General features: G+C 39.9%; 1 protein-coding gene across 1 annotated transcript in view; it reads right to left on the reverse strand.

Moving 5' to 3' along the window:
- Nucleotides 1-14,972: 14,972 nt before the first annotated feature.
- The window catches only part of LOC122919722 (complement factor B-like), a 67,640-nt gene continuing 62,736 nt past the window's right edge, over nucleotides 14,973-19,876 (reverse strand). The window contains exons 14-17 of the mRNA XM_044268906.1: nucleotides 19,247-19,347; nucleotides 16,229-16,346; nucleotides 15,768-15,912; nucleotides 14,973-15,621 (exon numbers count right to left, since the gene is read on the reverse strand). Coding sequence (XP_044124841.1) covers nucleotides 15,609-15,621; nucleotides 15,768-15,912; nucleotides 16,229-16,346; nucleotides 19,247-19,347 — 377 coding nt within the window. The 3' untranslated portion in view covers nucleotides 14,973-15,608. The remainder of the gene's footprint in view (nucleotides 15,622-15,767; nucleotides 15,913-16,228; nucleotides 16,347-19,246; nucleotides 19,348-19,876) is intronic.

A 19,876-nucleotide genomic window follows, 5' to 3' on the forward strand; every position in this document is an offset into this window, starting at 1 on the left:
CACTGCTCCCTCTTTTGCTACGCTGTTGGCTCGGTCTCACCACTGCCTCTTCCTCCGAACTGTGAAAGTCAGTGGCACGACCTTCATTCCATGTGGGGTCTAGGACCTCATCGTCCCCTGCATCGTCTTCCACCCAGTCTTCCTCCCTGACCTCCTGTTCAGTCTGCACACTGCAGAAAGACGCAGCAGTTGGCACCTGTGTTTCGTCATCATCAGAGACATGCTGAGGTGGTATTCCCATGTCCTCATCATCAGGAAACATAAGTGGTTGTGCGTCAGTGCATTCTATGTCTTTCACCGCTGGGGAAGGGCTAGGTGGATGCCCTTGGTAAACCCTACCAGCGGAGTCTTCAAACAGCATAAGAGACTGCTGCATAACTTGAGGCTGAGACAGTTTCCCTGGTATGCATGGGGGTGATGTGACAGACTGATGGGGTTGGTTTTCAGGCGCCATCTGTGCGCTTTCTGCAGAAGACTGGGTGGGAGATAATGTGAACGTGCTGGATCCACTGTTGGCCACCCAATTGACTAATGCCTGTACCTGCTCAGGCCTTACCATCCTTAGAACGGCATTGGGCCCCACCATATATCGCTGTAAATTCTGGCGGCTACTGGGACCTGAGGTAGTTGGTACACTAGGACGTGTGGATGTGGCAGAACGGCCACGTCCTCTCCCAGCACCAGAGGGTCCACTAACACCACCACGACCATGTCCACGTCCGCGTCCCTTACTAGATGTTTTCCTCATTGTTATGGTTCACCACAACAACAAAAATAGTATTGTATTCAAATTCAGCGGGATATAAATTTGAGGCCTAGTATTTAGGCGCTGGGTGACCGGTATGGATTTAGTGACAGAATTAGACTTGGAAATGCACAGTAGCGTGTGTGTGAAGTTATTCTGAATGACCCTATGTGCACCTTGAATATTATATACCCTTTTAGGGATAGATTTCAAATAGCTCTGATATAGCAGAAACCACTAAATTATGAAATTGCTAAATTGGGAATTGTATTTCAACCCAGAACAAAAAATGTGCTTTGACGGACACTAAATAACTTTCCCATCCACAACAGGACAGCGGTAACGAGAGATTTAGCGGGATATAAATTTGAGGCCTAGTATTTAGGCGCTGGGTGACCGGTATGGATTTAGTGACAGAATTAGACTGGGATATGGCCAAAAAATAACCACACTATTGCTGGTTAAATGCACTTGGTGTGACAGCTTGACCAACCACACTACTGAGGGTTAAATGCACTTGGTGACGGGCGCAGCCTGCCCCTGATGTAGTATATGGCCAAAAAATGAATGGACTATTGCTGGTTAAATGCACTTGGTGACGGGCGCAGCTTGCCCCTGATTTAGTATATGGCCAAAAAATGAACAGACTATTGCTGGTTAAATGCACTTGGTGTGATAGCTTGACCAACCACACTACTGAGGGTTAAATGCACTTGGTGACGGGCGCAGCTTGCCCCTGATGTAGTATATGGCCAAAAAATAAACAGACTATTGCTGGTTAAATGCACTTGGTGTGACAGCTTCACCCTGATGTAGGCTTTAGCCAAAAAACAACCACACCATTGAGGGTTAAATGCACTTGGTGACAGGCGCAGCTTGCCCCTGATGTAGTATATGGCCAAAAAATAAACAGACTATTGCTGGTTAAATGCACTTGGTGTGACAGCTTCACCCTGATGTAGGCTTTAGCCAAAAAACAACCACACCATTGAGGGTTAAATGCACTTGGTCGCAGCTTGTGCTGGCGCACCACAAGACACAAAATGGCCGCCGATCACCCCAGAAAAAAGTGACTGACAAACGGTCTGGGCAGCCTAAAAACAGTGAGCAATTGAATTTCAGCAGCTCAATGATGCACAGCTGCAGATCGATCGATTAATCAAGTCCTTTGGAGGAGTTAATCTGCCTAATCTCGCCCTACTGTCGCAGCCGCAACCTCTCCCTACGCTAATCAGAGCAGAGTGACGGGCGGCGCTATGTGACTCCAGCTTAAATAGAGGCTGGGTCACATGGTGCTCTGGCCAATCACAGCCATGCCAATAGTAGGCATGGCTGTGACGGCCTCTTGGGGCAAGTAGTATGACGCTTGTTGATTGGCTGCTTTGCAGCCTTTCAAAAAGCGCCAAGAAAGCGTCACGAAAGCGCCAAGAAAGCGACGAACACCGAACCCGAACCCGGACTTTTACGAAAATGTCCGGGTTCGGGTCCGTGTCACGGACACCCCAAAATTCGATACGAACCCGAACTATACAGTTCGAGTTCGCTCATCCCTAATCAATATAGGAGTAGATTGATTTTATATTATCAATTTTAATAGGTGTGCTGAATATATAGTATATATATAAGAGTATAGTCCTCATAGATATATTCAGTTTTAAGATTAGAAACGAGGTATAAACTCCTCTGTCATGTTTAGAATCTGTCTCAGTGTAACACACAAATTAATTATTTCTTTCCTTGAATGGAGAAATGTGGACACAGGTGATCATGAACAAACCCTGTCTCCTCCAAGAACAATGAATTGAGATAGCCCTATTTATCTTGATTTAATTAAGTCTGGTCAAAAGACTTAAGGATACACAAGGTAGTTGACCAAGTATAAAAGTCATTGTTTCTTCAAGATCTTCTCAAGGTTTTGTCTGAAACCTTAGATAACATTTATTGCTATTATATAAATAAGACAAATAAGTGAGTGCTTCGATTTTTGTATGGAATACTAGTGCCATCTAGTGTTAGGGTAACAAAGATCTAGGGTATATTTTTCCCTAGAGGGAGGTTCTATTAATTATAAAGTGAGGTCACTAGTTAATGATAAAACTTGGCCAAGCCCTTTCTAAGATAGGATAAAAAGATGGTATGGGCTGACAGAAGGGAATCTCTCTCTCTCTCTGAACATCATCAAAAGACCAGATCCAACCCTGACCACCTTGCCGGTCATTGGAGGCAGCCATCTTAGAACCATTGAAACTGATTTCTGTTAGCTGACATTTTGGTATAATATAACCTTACCTATATTTTATAGGATAATTAATTAATATAATACATATCTATAGATATATTCAATTAACCATACTTTGTGTATAGTATCTGTTTTGGAATAAGATTGGGGTGTACCTGCAGCATCATCCTGAAAATTAATCCAATACAGGGAGATTGAAAATATACTAGTGAAAACACGGTATTATCTCCAAGGAACTGAATTCAGTTCTAGACCAGTATGGTTGATAATATATATATATATTTATATAGATAAAAGATAAACCAGATTTGGGTTTAATCTGACATTTGTCGGCTGAGAGAAATCAAGTATTAAATTGACTTTTAAAATAAGTGAGGGGTATTATTATAAGAAGGCATAATTGTGTATATATATATATATATGTTCTCAATTATTTTTGTCTCTACCACTATTTTGCATATCATTGAGTGAATTTTATTACCGCCAATTTTATTATATATATTATTTTGCACTATAAATTGTATTAATAAATTACATATATATTTTGTCTGTAACTGGGTTTTGTCTTCAATTCAACGCAGATCACGAGCTTGTTTTAGCTTGATATTTATGATAATAAGTTAGAATCTCCTTTATTACCGATTTTAATTTATTCACATAAATCATATAGACTGTCAATCGGAGACAGCATAAATATTCCGACATTAATTTGGAGGTCCCTACCGAGATCTGCTTGTAATAGAAACAAAATTTTGGGGTGCAAAATATATATTTGATAAAGTTATTGTGGTACTTGTAGTGCAACAAACAAAAATATGTCTGATAACAATAGCGAGGCTAGCCAAGGCATGCAGGCTGCTGCTGCAGTGGTAAAGACTGATATGCATGATAGAAAGACTCAAGAATTAATTGAATATATTGTGTTGGGTCATATGCATGACAGGTTGGATATTAAGAGAGAGTTAAAGGATTGGAGGGTTGAATTGGAAAAGAGAGCTGTAGATTATGCAGATGATGTCTGGTCTGGTAAATCCCGGTTTGCTGATTATCTCTGTCACATTTCCCAAGCTAAACATAAGAAAGATAAGGATTCATTAATCCTTCAATCTTGGCCTGAATTTGTATATTTAGTTATTGAAATAGCAAAGCAATTAGAAAAAGCAAAATATTAAAATGTTGAACAGGCATATGAAATTGATAAATTTCAAAAAGATTTATCTGAAATGGAAAATAAGGCGGCCATGGCTTCTGGTGAATTAGCACAATGGTCTGCTAAATTATCAGAATATAATGACAGAGACAGTCAACAGCAAGAGGTTATTAGGACTCTGGAATGGAAATTAAGTCAGGCTACTAATGAACTGTCTAAATGTCAATTGTCTATGGTGGATCTAGATGAGGAATGTAAAAAGTTGTATAAGGACAATAGAAATTTACAAACAGAGTTAGATAACCAGGATCTTGACCCTCTTCAATTCAGACAGCCTAAGGATTCTAATAGAGTGCAGGTAAAATATTCCAGGGGGGAATCAGATGCAGAAAGTAAATATGACAACCCCTTTAATGGAGAAGAATTAATGGCTCTGAGAGAACATTCTCTTCCTAAATTAAGACTGATTTCACCTCCTAGGTCCTCTAAAAGTTCAGTACAGAGATCTTATCAACCCATGATAGACACTACTAAAGTGATCAAGTTTCTCAAGGAAACTGTGGGTCAATTTGCAAAAAAGGGATCACCCTCCATAATAAGTCATTTGGAAATATATGAGGAGGCCATGAAAACTTTACATTTAGAAAAGGACATACAGAAACTTGAATTTATTACCTGGGTATTCGAACCAAAACACCGGTATTTCTTTAATTCCCTTAGAGATATGGGTAGGGATTCTTGGTCAGATGTGGTCGCAGAAATAAAAACTGAATTTGGTCCCTATAAGTCCGCTACTGCTGCAAGGAGAGCCTTATTTACCCTGAAATGTAGACATAATCAAAGTCCCAGGGAATTTTTGTCAGTCCTCAAAAATGCCTATAGTTTATCCGAAAAAGATCCCAATTTTGAAGGTAGTGAATTTATCCAGTTATTTTATGACGCTTTGCCCAATAAAATAAAATTTATTTTGGCCAGGGATTACCATCCCAGAAAGACTCTGGATTGGTTACTCACTGAGAGTACAACTCTGTACGCTGCAATACAAAATTGTGATGAGTCTCCGGAAATAGCAGAAACTCACATAAAAAGAGATCAGGGAAAATTTGAAAGCCCTAAAAGAAGTTATGCTGATGTGTTAAAAACTCCTAGACCTTCCCAGCCAAATAAGATTCAGCCTAGGCCAGATGGGAATAAGGGTCCAAATGTTGCTGAAAAGAACCCAAACCACCAGAAGGAGTTTAGAAATAGACGATTCCCTCCTTTTCAAAGATATCAAAATAATTATTATAGGGGATATCAACGTAGACCAGAAAGGGCTCAAAGTGGTTCTGAGTCAGATGGTTCTGGGAGATCACAATCATATCGGTACCAAAATCAATCTCCCAAAGATTATGGGAGAAAGAGAAGTAACCTATATGATCGAATGGATCAAATCCAAATCAGTTTGGTATGTTGATGCAACGAATGGAGGAATTGTCTAAAACAATCACTGCTAACCCTAAAAATCCTTTTTTAGGGGTAACCCCTCCTGTAGAGAATCCTCCCCAAATATAAAATGGGAGAAGCAGGTAAGTATGTCAAATGTTGCAGAGGTTGATGACTTAAATGTATGTAAAGTGGAGCAATCTAATATAATTGTCTTTCCCTTTAAAAGGAATTTAACCCTTACAAAGCCACATGGCAAGGGGGAGGGGGAAACCTGTTTGTTCTATCTTACAGCACACAAAGTCTTCAGCTGCACAGAAGAAGACATGCGATCCTGCTCATAAAAGGAAGGAGGAGGAGTTGAGGACAAGTATAACTGCTGAGCAGGAAAACCATTTCAATAATCATGCCAAATATCTTTGTTCCATACAGGAAATAGATAATAGATATTATATGAAAGTTAAATTATTTGATAATTTCTCGCCAATAATAGCCTTGATAGATACAGGTAGCCAAGCAACTTTATTATCTGTAAAATACTTCCAACAATTGCAGGATGTATCTTCTAACAGGTATAAGTTAAAAAGTTTTAATGCTAACCTGGTAAGTGTCTCAGGCAATGCCCTCAAGGTTTTAGGTAAAGCTTGGCTGGATTTTAAAGTAGGAAACAAAGTAATTAGCCATCCTACATTGATCGTGGATATGCCCATTGATAGATTAATTATTGGCATTGATTTCCTGAAAAGATTAAGTCCAGTTATTGATTTTGTTAATAAGGTGATATGGTCTCAAGTGAGGATGCCCATTAATTATGAACAATCACAATCCTATCACAATAGGCGTAACTGCCATGTGATAGAGGAAAGGCCGGATTCCATTGAGGTACATTTCCGAAATAGCCAAGTCCCTGATGTCTCTTTCCTGCAAATCACTCCAAATTCCACTATAGGTGAACAGGAGGATAACACCATATGTGTGTCTCCTGAACGAGTAAAAGATGTTTGGAAGGAGATGTTCTTACAATCCACATACACCCAGAAACTACTGACCCTATTGGGTTTAATGGTCACGAACAATTCCTAGTGGGAATGGAAAAGGTGGATGATGAGATGTTCTTCCCAGTACAGGTGAATGACTTAGGAAGAACTAAGAGGGCTAAATTGGATTTGCGCCATGAAAACAGTTATATTAGTAGGGATCTACTAAATCAAGTGGCCAATTCTAAAGTGATTCGATATCCAAATCCACAAGATAATTGGATACATGACTTAGATAATGATTCTGATGATCATAATATAATTGCAAAATGTATATTAACCATTTCTATTGCAGGAAAATCGGCTACTCATTTATTCCTGGTGCTTGATGAACCCAGATATCCTATGTACATTGGCAACGATATTTTACATCGTTTTGCTATCCATGTGGATATAGTGAATTCCACATTGTGGACAAGATTAAAAGGGAATCCTGAAGGTTTTATGGATGAACATGAAGCACTCAAGTCATCCCAGATACTGCCTTATGCAGTCAGTGTATTAGTGCCACGAGATATAATCATCCCTCCATGTACTAATAATTTCCTGTTACCCATTCAGGTGTCCAAAGGCCAAAAATTAAAGAATGGTGATGCATTGATATGCCTATCAAACAGAATGCAACAATTAGGTATTTCAGTAAATCATACTCCTATGGTGAATTTACAAACCTTTAAAACCCAAATAATTGTGAATAATGGTATGCCAAATGAAGTTCATTTGTCTAAAGACACTATCATTGGTATGGCATTAGATTCAGATTATTATACTTTTGGGTTTCAGAATGTAATTATTGGCCTAATACCTGAATCATATCTAACAGAAAAACAATTGGTTGAACAAACATTTTATTCTTCTCCTGAAGGATTGTTTACCATTAGTTCAGTATATTCTTTTAATCTTGAAGAAGGTACCTGTAAGGTAGAGGAATCCTCTCTTACCTTTGATCATACAATCAATGAGCAGGAAGCCCAGGAATATCATGAGTTTGCTGAAAAAGCAGGTAAGTCAAATCATGACCTCACTGACAGGTTGGAGGAAACCTATGAAATAGGTCAACCAGAAGTTTTCCCAGGGTTTATGGAAATGGCCCAGCAACAAATCTCATTAGCTGATGGATGCTCCAATGACCCAGAGCGACAACAACTAAAGGAAGTTCTCTTAGAATTCAAGGATATCTTTGCTAAAGATTCCTTTGATTGTGGTCTGACTGACATACACATTGCCAGGATCCAGACTGATCCTGAGGCACCTCCCTTTATATCAAGCAATATCGTCTTCCACTAGCTTGTTACGACTCGCTAGCGGAAATAATCCAAAATCTCAAGGAGAGAGGTATTATAAGACCAGTGCACAGTTCTTATAACAATCCTATTCTTGGAATTCTTAAACCGAATGGTCAATGGCGTTTATGTGCTGATCTTCGTCAGCTAAATAAACGTGTATATATGTCCGGCTGGCCCGTGCCATATATAGACCAATGCTTGGTACAAATGCAAGGCGCTAGGATCTTTACCACCTTAGATTGCGCTCAGGGATATTGGACCATCAAAGTGAGCCCTGAAGATCAATACAAATTAGCCTTTACTTTTGGTAAAGAACAGTTTGCCTGGACTAGACTACCGTTTGGGTACATAAATTCAGGTCATGAATTTGCTGTATTTTTACATAAGGCTATGCCTGATGCCACAGAAAGAGGAAATTTAACTTATGTAGATGACATGTTGATGAAAAGTACTTCATTTGACCAGCATATTCAAGAAATTAGGCATGTACTGAATCAGTTGAAAGAGGCAGGTGTGAAAATTTCTTTACAGAAAGCCCAGTGGTGTCGAACCAAGGTCAATTTCCTTGGACATGAGGTTACCTGTGAAGGCCTGAATCCCCAGAAGAAAAAGGTGGAGGCTGTTATGAAATCTAAAACGCCTACCAACATTAGTGAATTAAGATCATTTCTGGGTATGATGAATTACTCCCGTAAATTCATTGATAACTATGCTGAGATTAGTAAACCATTGCTGACATTGTTAAAGAAAGGTGTACCCTGGACATGGGGGGAGGATCAGGAACAAGCTATGTCTGAGCTTAAAAAGAGACTCACCCAAGCCCCATGTCTAGCTTATCCAGAGGGGGGTAAACCCTTTTATCTGGAAACTGGTTTTACAAATCTTAGTATTAGTGCTGTCCTATGCCAAAAACAGGATAAATTGCATAAAGTTATAGCTTATGCAAGTAAATCACTGTCACCAGTAGAAATAAAGTTTAGCGACTGTGAAAAAGCTTTACTAGCCACAGTCTGGGCACTTCAAAACTTTAGAAGTTTTGTACAGGGTGAGAAAATCATTGTTGAAACGGCCCATCAACCCCTACAATATCTACAGAGTGATAAAATTAGGGATGGTAACTTGTCTAACAGCAGGATCACTGCTTGGACCTTGTCTTTACAAGGATGGCCGTTGGAAGTTCAGTATAAGCAAAATAAAAAGTGTCCAGTAGCCCAAGGACTTGCTGAATTGCATAATTGCGCCGCTAATTCTCAAACAGAAGAGCTGGTAGATGATTTTCTAGAGGAACAAAAATCTTCCCCTTACAAAGCGTATGAAGACGACTATTGCTTTCTACTCCCTTGTGCGTACATAGATGGTTGTGCTTACCACACCATTGTAGGGGACGAAAGAAAACTAGTGGCAGGAATTGGTATCACGTGGATAGATGGGTGCCCGAGTATTTCAATAGGTTATAGTATTGGGGCTAAGAGTAGCCAGGTAGCCGAATTAGCAGCTGTCTACCAAACCGTTAAAATTGCTATAGAGCACAATATAAAGGAATTCGTCATAGTTACCGATTCAAATTATGTGCGGAACAGTTTTGTAGAATATATGCCCACATGGAAGAGGAGTCATATGTTACGGTCCAATAACAAACCAGTGAAACACGCCAAGTTGTTTTGTGCCATAGATGAGCTAGTCCGACATAATGATCTAACCATTTATTGGAAAAAGACTAAAGGTCATTCCAAAACCCAAAATAAAGATAAAGAGGGTAATGACCTAGCTGACAAACTAGCCAAACAAGGAGCCATAAATGGTGATCATGTGAATATAGATCATCTACTAGAGATGATTCCCATTGACGCTCTCACTAGACAACAGGCTAAGGCCCAAACTGAAAATAGTATAGTTCAATGGAGCCAAGAATCTTCTAGTTAGGATCTGATCAAAAGCCAGAAGGAAGATGTTATATTGGGAATCTTCTATAAACATATTGAGGATCCTAATAATAATCCCATATCGGAGGATAATTATACCCAAAAAGAAGACCTCCGATTACTTATGAAATCCAAATCCCAATTTAGTATTCAGAATGGGTTATTAATGAGAACCTCTAAAAATGGTATTCAGCAGTGGGTAGTTCCTACTACATTTAGAGGTTTAATGTTACAGCATGCCCATGATGCACCTACAGCTGGTCATCATGGAGAAAAGATTACATACAGACGTGGACAAAATTGTTGGTACCCTTTGGTCAATGAAAGAAAAAGTCACAATGGTCACAGAAATAACTTTAATCTGACAAAAGTAATAATAAATTAAAATTCTATAAATGTTAACCAATGAAAGTCAGACATTGTTTTTCAACCATGCTTCAACAGAATTATGTAAAAAAATAAACTCATGAAACAGGCATGGACAAAAATGATGGTACCCCTAGAAAACACAGAACATAATGTGACCAAAGGGACATGTTAATTCAAGGTGTGTCCACTAATTAGCATCACAGGTGTCTACAACCTTGTAATCAGCCATTGGGCCTATATATATGGCTCCAGGTAATCACTGTGTTGTTTGGTGATATGGTGTGTACCACACTCGACATGGACCAGAGGAAGCAAAGGAAAGAGCTGTCTCAAGAGATCAGAAAGAAAATTATAGACAAGCATGTTAAAGGTAAAGGCTATAAGACCATCTCCAAGCAACTAGATGTTCCTGTGAGTACAGTTGCACATATTATTCATAAGTTTAAGATCCATGGGACTGTAGCCAACCTCCCTGGACGTGGCCGCAGGAGGAAAATTGATGACAAATCTAAGAGACGGATAATCCGAATGGTAACAAAAGAGCCTAGAAAGACTTCTAAAGAGATTCAAGGTGAACTTCATGCTCAAGGAACATCAGTGTCAGATCGCACCATCCGTCGTTGTTTGAGCCAAAGTGGACTACATGGGAGACGACCAAGGAGGACACCATTGTTGAAAACGAATCATAAAAAAGCAAGACTGGAATATGCCAAACTACATGTTGACAAGCCACAAAGCTTCTGGGAGAATGTCCTGTGGACAGATGAGACAAAAATCGAAGTTTTTGCCAAGGCACATCAGCTGTATGTTCACAGACGAAAAAATGAAGCATATCAAGAAAAGAACACTGTCCCTACTGTGAAACATGGAGGAGGCTCTGTTATGTTCTGGGGCTGCTTTGCTGCGTCTGGCACAGGGTGTCTTGAATCTGTGCAGGGTACAATGAAATCTCAAGACTATCAAGGAATTCTAGAGAGAAATGTACTAGCCAGTGTCAGAAAGCTTGGTCTCAGTCGCAGGTCATGGGTCTTGCAACAGGACAATGACCCAAAACACACCGCTAAAAACACCCAAGAATGGCTAAGAGGAAAAAATTGGACTATTCTAAAGTGGCCTTCTATGAGCCCTGACCTCAATCCTATTGAGCATCTTTGGAAGGAGCTGAAACATGCAGTCTGGAAAAGGCACCCTTCAAACCGGACACAACTGGAGCAGTTTGCTCATGAGGAGTGGGCCAAAATACCTGCTGAGAGGTGCAGATGTCTCATTGACAGTTACAGGAAGCGTTTGATTGCAGTGATTGCCTCAAAAGGTTGCGCAACAAAATATTAAGTTAGGGGTACCATCATTTTTGTCCATGCCTGTTTCATGAGTTTATTTTTTTACATAATTCTGTTGAAGCATGGTTGAAAAACAATGTCTGACTTTCATTGGTTAACATTTATAGAATTTTAATTTATTATTACTTTTGTCAGATTAAAGTTATTTCTGTGACCATTGTGACTTTTTCTTTCATTGACCAAAGGGTACCAACAGTTTTGTCCACGTCTGTATGAGTCACTACGTGATTATGCCTACTGGCCTCATATGTTAAAGGATGTCCAGAGTTATTGTCAAGGTTGTTTGGTATGTGCGCAATTTCAACCGCAAGGTCCTAAACATCGTGCTCCACTTCAGAAGAAAGGTTTTTCATTACCATGGTCTGACATCCAAATCGATTTTATTGGTCTGGTTACCCGGTCATCCCGAGGAAATAAATACATGTTAACCGTCACTTGTGTGTTTACAAAATGGGTAGAGTGTCTACCGGCCCGCAATAACACAGCCGAGACCTGTGCATTTTTGTTGATTAACCATGTATTTTCCAGATTTGGGTTACCGTTAAGGATTGATTCAGATCGTGGATCACACTTTGTAAGTGAGGTAATGGCGAAGATGTGGAAGATGTTGGGTGTGAAGAGAAAATTACACATTGCTTATCGTCCAACATCTAGCGGATCCGTTGAGCGCTATAACCAGTCTATTGTCAACATCCTTAAGAAATATGTTAAGGAGTCGGGTAAAGACTGGGATATAAGGTTACCATTAGTACTCATGGCCATTAGAGCTACTCCAAGTACGGCTACCCAGATGTCACCTTTTGAGCTGATGACAGGGAGAAGAATGGTACTTCCTCAACATCTGTTGTATCGCACATCGGATCATAACCTGATCAATGCAGCCACGACACATCAGTATGTGGAGGACCTTCGTAAGTATCTTCAACACGCGCTTGCTTTCGCGCAGAAGAATATTGAGAAAGCCGCCGTAAGTAACAAAACTTATTATGACTTGAAAACGACCAAAAAGGAATATGAGGTAGGAGATAGAGTGTATCTCTATAACTTTGCCCGGGATCGGGTAAAAGAAAGAAAATTTCTCCCATCATGGAAAGGTCCGTATGATGTAATTGATAAAATATCACCTGTAGTTTATAAGGTGAAAATTAATACCAAAGATGGTTTCATCGAGAAATGGGTCCATGTAAATCAATTGCGAGTATGTCATCCAAGATCAGAACTGAGAATCATAAAAGATGACGCTGAATAAGAGAATGAATAAGGATGCGTTAATCTGATTTCTCTCAGTTCACAGATGTTCCAATTCTGGGGTTTCCATATAAAGCATTTTACATAGCAACGCTAGGGAAACTATATATCTCAAAAGAAAAAAAAATATATATATATACTGTATTCATACTTTCATTTTCTTTTATAGAAAAAGGAAGGGGCGGAACCAGACGTGATTCCTGGCGATGATGATGACAACAAAGATACAGATATCGTGCAGATGGTGTTGATTCAAGAGGTCCAATTAAAGACGGAACTAATCATCAACCCGAATCTACAGTCGTGTTTCAGATGTCCCAGGATTGTGAATGATGGCTAAGAAGATTATACTTCAAGAATCTTTGCGAAACTGGATCCAAGGACATTCATTGGCTGAAGATACCGGATATCACCATTTTAGCTTGGGAAAGGAACCAAATTGGTACATTATGCATGAGAACAAAGTCACAGCAATAATGGCATGATTGCTGCCAAGTTTTGCATTTTTCTCACATGCTAAAACCATTGGACACAGGATCTCTGTGATAATATACTTTTCCAGGATTGACGTTATGATGCGATAAAAGACTCAGATACAATATTGATGAACATGAAAATTCTTCCGACCTTCTCCCAGTTAGGTCTTAAGGGGATCCTTGACTAACATGGGAAGAAGGGGGGGGGGGGGATTTGTCAGAACTATTGGGTATGAATAAAGTCCATAATTATAAGGCCTATATAAGAGTATGGACATGAGCCTAAGGGACAACCATTTTGTCTTATTTTAAGGCAGAGTGAATTCAGGATTTTTTTTTACTCTGAAATTGCTAACCTAAGGTTTACGATATATACCAAAGTGTTTACCTAGGTCTGTTTTGTGAGAAGGAGATGTCCCAAGGCCTAGATAAGACAATGTATTTGAGTTCTGATGATTTTAGTGAATAGAAAGACTCTAATCTTTCTTTGTGGTTTTTATATTAATCAATATAGGAGTAGATTGATTTTATATTATCAATTTTAATAGGTGTGCTGAATATATAGTATATATATAAGAGTATAGTCCTCATAGATATATTCAGTTTTAAGATTAGAAACGAGGTATAAACTCCTCTGTCATGTTTAGAATCTGTCTCAGTGTAACACACAAATTAATTATTTCTTTCCTTGAATGGAGAAATGTGGACACAGGTGATCATGAACAAACCCTGTCTCCTCCAAGAACAATGAATTGAGATAGCCCTATTTATCTTGATTTAATTAAGTCTGGTCAAAAGACTTAAGGATACACAAGGTAGTTGACCAAGTATAAAAGTCATTGTCTCTTCAAGATCTTCTCAAGGTTTTGTCTGAAACCTTAGATAACATTTATTGCTATTATATAAATAAGACAAATAAGTGAGTGCTTCGATTTTTGTATGGAATACTAGTGCCATCTAGTGTTAGGGTAACAAAGATCTAGGGTATATTTTTCCCTAGAGGGAGGTTCTATTAATTATAAAGTGAGGTCACTAGTTAATGATAAAACTTGGCCAAGCCCTTTCTAAGATAGGATAAAAAGATGGTATGGGCTGGCAGAAGGGAATCTCTCTCTCTCTCTGAACATCATCAAAAGACCAGATCCAACCCTGACCACCTTGCCGGTCATTGGAGGCAGCCATCTTAGAACCATTGAAACTGATTTCTGTTAGCTGACATTTTGGTATAGTATAACCTTACCTATATTTTATAGGATAATTAATTAATATAATACATATCTATAGATATAGTCAATTAACCATACTTTGTGTATAGTATCTGTTTTGGAATAAGATTGGGGTGTACCTGCAGCATCATCCTGAAAATTAATCCAATACAGGGAGATTGAAAATATACTAGTGAAAACACGGTATTATCTCCAAGGAACTGAATTCAGTTCTAGACCAGTATGGTTGATAATATATATATATTTATATAGATAAAAGATAAACCAGTTAAGTAATAGGAATAGCTCACTTCTATGTGATACGGATCAGGTGCTCTAGTCCAAAGAAGCTGTATCACCCATACAGATAAAGGTTAAGAATAAAGAGAAAAATATGGACTGGCACTCTGTATGTGTGGATAAAAACAATCCTAAATGCAATATAAAGTGATCACGTACAATTTAATTAAAACAATAAGCAATAAAATACACAGTAAAATTCAATAAATGCAAATGTCACCTAGGGGTATATAAATGAATAAATAGATAAATCGCAAGATATAACTAAGGGTCGGTGGTATGAAACAAAGCAAACAAATAATACAATGATTCTTTGAAGAGATATTGTAGTCTGTTCCCTACTCCACAGACCTCTGTGGGAAAAAAGGAGGAAAGTCCTGTCTGACTGCAGATAGTAGATCAATGTCCAAATTGTAGGAGCAATGTAATGCAGTTTTATATTGTTTTGAACCCTGTATAGGGTCTTACCTTCTCCTTGGTCGAGGCAAAATATGTGGAAATATAGCCTTCCAGACCTGGATGTTGAAGGGAAATGTTCTTTTAGAACAACCGCTGCTGCGTTGATTATCTCTGGCTTGTTCGTACGGACGCCAGCATGTCACGTAGTCACGTCTCAAGCCGTAGTATGTGATTCACCGCTGAAGGTATCGCGGGACTTGATGCCGAGATTTCGGATGGAGAAAACTGTGACAGGGTTCAGAGCGCTCCAATCTTTCGGGAATAATGACCGAAAAGATATGGTTCAAATTTTCTGCAGATATTTGTAAAGAGGCCTCTTTGTTGTCCAAAAGGGAGTAGTACGCTGTTTCACGCCAGACGCGTTTCGGGGACCTCTTACCCCTTCCTCAGTGGCAGCTACTCTCCCATCAGATCAAATCCCTGAATATTAAATAAAATTGATAACTATTTCTCTATTGACATAAATCATATAGACTGTCAATCGGAGACAGCATAACTATTCCGACAGCTTGAAATGTGGATTGTCAGAGGAACCAAGTGTAAAGAGAAGTCTTCGTTTATTTTACCTGATTTTTCTGGAAAATTCTATCTTAGTTTTCAGTTCAATGAGAGCCAAATCATAATCAAAAGATTTCTCCACTTTCTTGTCCTGTTTGCCCAGTGGGTCGTACTTATTATGACGGTGGAGGTCCTTCACTTTGAATTCCTTACCTACAATAGATAAAAGAAAATAGGGTAACATACGCAGTCCTGTGCTCCTCACATTTGTAGAATTGAGCACCCCCCATCTGCTCATATTGCTGTTGGAGAACACGTTGGAGGTTGTAGATCAGGCATCCTCAAACTGCGACCCTCCAGCTGTTGCAAAACTACAACTACCAGCATGCCCGAACAGCTACAGGTATCAGCCTACAGCAGGGCATTGTGGGAGTTGTAGTTTTACAACAGCTGGAGGGCCGCAGTTTGAGGATGCCTGTTGTAGATGGACAACAGCCGAAGATTGAATGAAATCAATGGGAGCACTTACCTCCGACTTCTACAGTAATAGCATGGAGTTTTTCATCTAGATTAAAGCAGTGAGCAGCAGTCAAGATAAAATCTCTGCTTATGATAGAGCCTTTACATGTTACTTCAGAACCAGGGCTCTATAATAAAAAAAATAAAGTGACAAAAATAGTGATTCATGACAGTTTCTCTGATTATATCATAATTATGGGACCTGATGCTGACACGTCATGTTTACAGTCTTTTGGCCCTAGAACATGTGTTTGTTTTCCAGCTAGAGTCATAAGTTTCCATCCACCTTCGACAAATTCATTAAAATTCAGTTTTCAGGATTCCTTACGTTTTTCTCCTAGTACACATTCCCTCTCTTTGGTCAGTTCACATCACTACTATATTTCAAGAATATGAAATGTCAGAATAATACTAGAGACAAGGATTCATTTATACATTTTGATTAATAGATTTTAGATTGTCTAAGGTTCGTTTCACACAGGCGTTAGGCATCTCAAGGAACCAACACTGTACTCCAATAGCTAAGCTATTTTCTCTGCTCAACTCTTTGAGGTAGAAATAAAAAAAACTGACCAAGACAACCTGGAGAATTCTCAGTTAGTGCCTTTTTTATCCATCGGAAACTGTAACCTGGCTTTTTTACGGTGGTTTTGGAGCCATGGCTTCTTCCTTGCTGAGGCATCTTTCAGGTCATTTCGATATAGGACACGTTTTACTTTAGATACTTGTGTACCCATTTCTCCATTATCTTCTTTGCTTCGGATTGATTCATAATTTTCACACCAAAGTACATTCATCTCTAGGAGACAGTATGCTTCTCCTTCCTGAACGATATGATGGGTAGAGGTCCCGTGTTGTTTAAACTTTAATATTATCATTTGAATAGATGAACGTAGTACCTTCACACGTTTGGAAGTTGCTCCCAAAGAGGTACTAGTCTTGTGGAGGTCCACAATTCTTCTTCTAATGTCGTGGCTGAATTCTTTTGATTCTCAAATGATGTCAAGCAAGACAAATCGGCTTTGAAGGTAGTCCTTAAAATATTGGCACAGGTACACCTCCAATTATCAGAAATAACGTGGTGTTCAACAGGCAGGAAGTGCTCAAACCCATATACAGTTATGCACATATATACAGGGGAGCAAATCCTGCACTTGTGGCCCGTTGCTAATGGCGATACCCAGCAAAAATGCATACAGTGGAGGATGCTCGCAGTGGACCACAAGTACAACAATAGACAGCCTACACAAGATAGCAATTATGTGGATGTGATAAACTAGCTACTTGAGAAACCTTGGCGCTGTGTTCAGGCTCAGACATGTCCTCATAGTATTACATGTTTGCTAATCTCTCAATTTTAACATCAGCTTGAGGGCTTAGTGAGACCGCAGAGTGCACCTGTGCTTGTTATTAGATTGTTACACCTCCAATTATCTCAAATTATATCAATGAGCCTATCAAAGGCTCCTGAAGCCATTACATCTTTTTGTGGAATTTTCTAAGCTATTTAAAGCCAACCAAAAATGTACCTGTAGTGGATCTACATCTTTTGGACTGTATACGTGTATGTTTACGTCATTCTCCCCTTTCAGATCTATCACTTTCTGACAAGTAAAAAAGTCTAGGACAGTGCACAGAAAGCCGCTTCGGCTTTGGATAAAGCATGCCAAACAAGAAAATCCAGCAACACGTCCATAAAATCTTCACCTTTACTGGATCATATTAAAATCATAATGTCCAGTGTGGTACATCATGGCCATACGCATTTCAGGTAGACGGATGCTATCCTTAGACGTGCCATGACTATGGATACCATGCGTCTATCTGAAACATGTAGGCCATGATGTACCACACTGGATGTTATGCTTTTAATAGGATCCAGTAAAGGTGAAGATTTGATGGACGTGCTGCTGGATTTCCTTGTTGGCACCCTTCGTGACTCTACCTCTCTTCTTGTGTTGCATGTCTAACACCATACACATGCAATAGCTGTCTGCCGAACAATGGATTGGCCAACATTCACACTCAGTTCAGCTGAATGTGTATGTGTATTCAATTGGGAGACAGGAAAAAGCCGTTGCCAGACACTTCGGGTGGTAGCTTATCTCCTGGGAGAACAAAAGAATCCGGGAAAAATATATATTCAGTTTGCCTGATAATTTTCTCCCCCCCAACATCATCTGTTCATGGAAAGTTGGGAGCCCACACACACACTAGACTGTCTGCTGAACCTGCTGTTCTCGATGGGTTCAGCCAACAATAATGTGTATGGGGCCCTTAAAGGGGTTGTGCAGTGGTTTTATATTGATGACCTATCATCAGGATAGGTCATCAATATCTAATCAGCGGGTGTCCGACATCCAGCACCCCAGCCGATCAGCTGTTTGAAGAGGTGGCGGTGCTCCTTGAGAGCTCTACTTCCTCTTCATCACACTGCCCGTCGTCTTGGAAGTGCGGTGTAATTACAAGTACTCGCTGCACTCACTTGAATGGAGTTAAAGGGGTTAGCCAGGCTTTCGCCTACCTCAGGATAGGTCATCAATATCAGATCTGCGGGGGCCCGACACCTGGCACCCGCCGCTCAGTTGTATGAGGAGACGGAGCACGCAGTGTGCACCGCGTCGTCTCGCTTCTCTATTCCTGCTCATCGATGCTGTCTATGGCAAAGCAGTATCGAACAGGAAGGGCTACGGGAGACGGCCCATGTGCACTGCACACCTGGATAGCCCCTTTAAGTGCACTAGGCTACTGCTGCAAGGGAGACAACACACAGTGTAATGAGGAGGAAGCAGCGCTCGCCTCGTCAAACAGCTGATCAGCAGGGGTGTCGGGTATCGGATCCCCACCGATCAGATATTGATGACCTATCCTGAGCATAGGTCATCAATATAAAACCCCTGCACGACCCCTTTAAGGCCCTTTTACAGTATGCTTGTATGGTTTTGTGACACTGATCAGAAATGGACTTATGAAAAAAAATAATTGACGCATTTACTTTTTAAGAGATGGGTAGGTGATGGCCACTTACAGTGATGGTAATTTTAGCAATCCAGGGATACTTTCCTTCTACTCCTTCATTTTCAGATGGCTCATAGGCAAGTCCACACATGTCAACAGCTCCTGCCTCGTCTAAAAGTAAAGTTTAAGAAGAGACATACTTTTTAACAAAACAGCCACCATCTTACCACACGAGACCCAAACCCCACCTAAAGTATATCTATAGACTAGAAAAAGTACCCAGCACTGCCCGAGTATGAAGTGTTGGTCTGTTTTTGTGTTTATTGGATTTGTTCAAAAGGTGCCCAGGAGGCCGATCCATTCCCCCTCTTTTTTAACTGACCTCCACAATGCCCACCCCCTTAACTGTAACGTCCACAATGCCCACCCCCTTAACTGTAACCTCCACAATGCCCACCCCCTTAACTGTGATCTCCACAGTGCCCGCCCCCTTAACTGTGACCTCCACAGTGCCCGCCCCCTTAACTGTGACCTCCACAGCACCACACTACCTTAAAGGGGTTGTCCCACAAAAATATTTTACAGTTTTGAAACCAGCACCTGGATCTGAATACTTTTGTAATTGTATGTAATGAACAATTTAGTATAGCCACTGAGCTATTCAATAAAATCTATCTGTACAGCGTCACCTGCTGCTTGT

The sequence above is a fragment of the Bufo gargarizans genome, chromosome 9 (genome assembly GCF_014858855.1).
Source record: "Bufo gargarizans isolate SCDJY-AF-19 chromosome 9, ASM1485885v1, whole genome shotgun sequence".
In the NCBI taxonomy this organism is placed as follows: domain Eukaryota; kingdom Metazoa; phylum Chordata; class Amphibia; order Anura; family Bufonidae; genus Bufo; species Bufo gargarizans.